Source organism: Orycteropus afer, unplaced genomic scaffold (assembly GCF_000298275.1).
Source record: "Orycteropus afer afer isolate SDZICR_OR568_19922 unplaced genomic scaffold, OryAfe1.0 scaffold00099, whole genome shotgun sequence".
Taxonomy (NCBI): Eukaryota; Metazoa; Chordata; class Mammalia; order Tubulidentata; family Orycteropodidae; genus Orycteropus; species Orycteropus afer.
The window spans coordinates 1,091,131-1,094,987 of record NW_006921686.1 but is presented as its reverse complement, the minus strand read 5'-3'; the positions used below and the strand labels follow the sequence as shown (position 1 = coordinate 1,094,987).

General features: G+C 59.2%; 1 protein-coding gene across 1 annotated transcript in view; it reads left to right on the top strand.

Annotated features, from left to right (window-relative positions):
- AKT1S1 (AKT1 substrate 1) overlaps window positions 1-3,857 on the top strand; it is a 7,664-nt gene extending 3,807 nt beyond the window's left edge. Inside the window, exons 2-5 of the mRNA XM_007943022.1 lie at window positions 2-135; window positions 1,454-1,531; window positions 1,613-1,782; window positions 3,714-3,857. Coding sequence (XP_007941213.1) covers window positions 2-135; window positions 1,454-1,531; window positions 1,613-1,782; window positions 3,714-3,857 — 526 coding nt within the window. The remainder of the gene's footprint in view (window position 1; window positions 136-1,453; window positions 1,532-1,612; window positions 1,783-3,713) is intronic.

The following is a 3,857-nucleotide window of genomic DNA, read 5'->3' as shown; positions in this document are numbered from 1 at the left end:
CGCCGCTGCCGCAGCCACCCAGCCCTGTGCAGAGCCCCCCCCAGCAGCCCCCGGCCAGGGAGGAAGATGAGGAGGAGGAGGAGCCAACAGAGACAGAGACCTCCGGGGAGAGGCTGGGAGTCAGCGACAATGGAGGTGAGGGGCTGGCTAGGGCCTGGCGTGGCTCCCAGGTGGGCAAGTTCTCCTCACCCCCAGTAGCTTCTCCTGGAGGGGGTCTTGTTTTCTCTCAGCCCTGCAATTGAGGGAGGCTGCCCCTGGCTCACTGGGGGGCCTTGGGCAAGTCACTCTCCTACCTGAGCCTTGGTTTCCTTCCTCTGGGGTCCTGGGGCCAGCTTGGTACTACAAGGGGCTAAGCTCAGAGACACCAAGCCCCTCAGCCCTTTTCTGGAGGGGCTCTCAGTTCAACTGAGGAGTTGCAGCCCCAGCATAAGGCAATGGCCTTTGGAGGCCCAGAGGACTGGCGGGGGCTTGCCTCTTGAACTGGAAACGTGAGCAGATCAGGAGCTGTTTCCATATCGGGGACCCCAAATGCCTAGGAACCCAAAGAGGAGGAAGGGTAATGACTAGCAGCTGAGGAAGCCAGGGGCAGCCAGCTGTCTTGGTGGGAATTTGGAGGTGGGAGGCTTCTCAGAAACAGGGCTAGAAGAGTAGGGCCCTGAAGGGTACGCAGGAGTTTACAGGTGGCTCAGTAAATAAAAAGTTGCCATCGGGTCAATTCCGACTCACAGTGCCCCTGGAGGACAGAGTGGAACTGCTGGATAGGGTTTCCAAGGCTGTCCATCTTTCTGAAAGCAAAGCCCAAACCACACCCACTGCCATGGAGTCGATTCTGACCCACAGCGCCCCTAGAGGACAGAGTGGACCTGCCCCACTGGGTTTCCGAGACTGTCATCTTTATGGGACCGGGTCACCAGGTCTTTTCTCCCACAGAATGGCTGGTGGGTTCACATCACCAACCTTTCAGTTAGTAGCCACGTGTATAACCAGTGCACCACCAGGGCTCCTTCCTGCAACAAACAGGAGTTACTACCGTGTTGCCATCATTACCAATGGCTAGCCTTCTCACGTTAGGGGAGAAAACCCTTGTAGGGTTAAAGGCACAGACTCTGGAGCCAGACGGCCTGGGTGCTGCTACTTTTTAGCTGTGAGACCTCAGGCAAGTGACTTAACATCTCTGTCTCTCCAAGTCACCATTTGTACAGCAGAGATCAGAGTTGCCCTTGTTTTCAGTCTAGAGTGTAGCTTATAGACACTGGGTTTATTTCTGCTGATGACCCGGCTGACGGCCAAGGGAAGGGTGTTCTCAGCAGAGGGAAGAAGAATCGCTGAAGCCCTGAGGCTTGAAAGGGCCTGGCCAACATAGGCAACAGGGAGGCTGTGACAGCGGCTAGGGTTGGAACTATGTGGGTGCAGCAGGGACCCAGCTGGCCCGGGCCTCTCGTGCCATCTGCAGGGCTCTTCGTGATGGACGAGGACGCCACCCTCCAGGACCTGCCCCCCTTCTGCGAGTCGGACCCCGAGAGCACCGATGGTGAGTGTCCCAGGCTGGCTCCCGCCCCAAAGGGCTGGGACAAGGGCAGGGACAGAGCCTGAGGCCCACCCTCTCTTGCAGACGGCAGCCTAAGCGAGGAGACCCCCGCCGGCCCCCCGACCTACTCAGTGCCCCCAGCCTCGGCCCTGCCCACGCAGCAGTACGCCAAGTCCCTGCCCGTGTCCGTGCCCATCTGGGCCTTCAAGGAGAAGAGGACAGAGGCGCGGTCGTCGGACGAGGAGAACGGGCCGGTGAGGGGCACACGGGGAAGTGGGGGGGCGAAGCAGGGAAGCAGAGAGCTGGAAAGGCTCAGAGCCAACTCCTCCACGAAGCCCCTCGGGCACTGAATTATTCAACAAACACTCTGGTCACGGTTTGTAACCACTGTGGCTTGCTAAGGTGTCCCCATGCCTCGTAGAGAAGGCCTCCTCCCGTCTCCAAGAACGGCCCCATTTACAGAGCACCTGCTCCAGGCAGCACACCAGCCACACAGCATCCAGCCCTCTCCTCCAGGTGGGGAATCAGGCTTGCAGGGGTCCAGTCACCCCCACCCCTCATATTCCTCATCCCTCCCAGGATTTTCCCCACCCCCTTATCCTCTTTGACTGCTGACCAGAAGGCTGAGGGTTCAAACCCACCAGCCACTCCTCAGAAGGAAGGTTGGGCAATCTACGTCTGCAGTGATACACCTCGGAAACCTAAGGAGGGGTCGCTATGAGTCGGATCCGACTCAAGGGCAGTGAGTGAGTTGAGTGAGTTATCCTCTTTCTAAAGATGGGGCATTCTGCTTCCGTAGAGATTTGCAGCCTTGGAAACCCAACGAGGTTGCTATGAGTCAGAACCGACTCGATGGCAGTGAGTTTGGCTTTTGGTTTTGTCCTCTTCCTGGGCGGGCCTGGCCTGGGTGGGTCTTTGTTGCCCATCCCTAAAGCTGCCTGAAGCAGAGGGGACACTGAGGCACTGAGAGGACGAGGTCTTCAGCCGTCAGGGGCAGACCTGGGATTAGAGCCCAGCCTCCTTTAGGGAGGAGCTGTGAGCTTTGAGGGAGGGGGCTGGATCCTCCTGGTTCTTCTTGGTGACATCCTTGTCTGCAAGCTCACGGGCTGTCCCGAGGGCCCAGCGAACCGGTGATGCTGGAGACCAAGAACACTGCCTGGTACAGCCACTGCTATGCACACGGCTTGTGGTGTGTAGAAATGCAGATGACTGTGTGTGTGAGGCTCGGGAGTGCCGGGCACCTGGGCTGGTCTCTGGAAGGGCTCAGATCCCCTCTACTGGTGGCCACTCCCATTGTGCTGGGAGCATGGCCACGTCCCGGCTCAGTGACAGAGGCTGTAAGGGAGAGAAAACTAAAACGAGGCGCTGGGGCGGTGGCCAGGCAGAACGGCAGGACAGGCACAGCTGTGGAGGGGCAGGGAGAGGGCGGTCCCTTACAGCGCCGGGGCACTGTGACATGATAGTTCACCTTTCCAGCTGCAGTCGCTGTGCTGTCGGTCCTGTTTCAGCCCTCACAGGGCCCCTAAGTTACCCTGTCCCCCCACTTTTCAGAAGGGCGGACTGACGCACAGGGCAGTGGCACCTCTTGTTCAGTGTGGCAGCACTGGTTGGAGGCGCCTGGTTGATCCCACACCCAGAGGCTTAGAGATGAGACTATCTGGCTGCACTCAGCCCCAGTGGTCAGCAAGCAGAGGGCACGTCCATGTGATGGACGTGCACGAGAAGGGGCTCCCACAGCTGAGGCTGCCGGAAGCACCAGGCTAAGAAGGGGAGGAGGAGAACGGCAGGAGGGCTTCTTGGAGGAGGTGGTGTATGAGTCTCCCTGGGTGCCGTGGGCGGTTTGAGTTCGACTGCTAAGCTCAAGTAGCTACTTTAGCCATTTCCTGGGTGTCAACCTGCACAAAGGAAGAAAGGCCTGGTAAAAATTATAGCCAAGAAAAAACTGGAGCTGGGTTCTACTCTGTAACATGACCCCATGGTGGGGTCACCATGACTGGGAACGGACTCAAGGGCAACAGGTTTGGTTTTGGTTTGGTGTCTGAATTGTGTAGAAGAGTGAAGGGCCTTCCTGGAGGTGGGCATCTCCGGGACACAACGCGGGGGCGAGGGGGGAAGGACTGCAGGAAAGGGGAGAGCGAGGAAGGGCCCGCTACTGCGCTGACCCCGCGCGTGACCGTCTCCGCAGCCCTCCTCGCCGGACCTGGACCGCATCGCGGCGAGCATGCGCGCGCTGGTGCTGCGGGAGGCCGAGGACACCCAGGTGTTCGGGGACCTGCCGCGACCGCGGCTTAACACCAGCGACTTCCAGAAGCTGAAGCGGAAATACTGA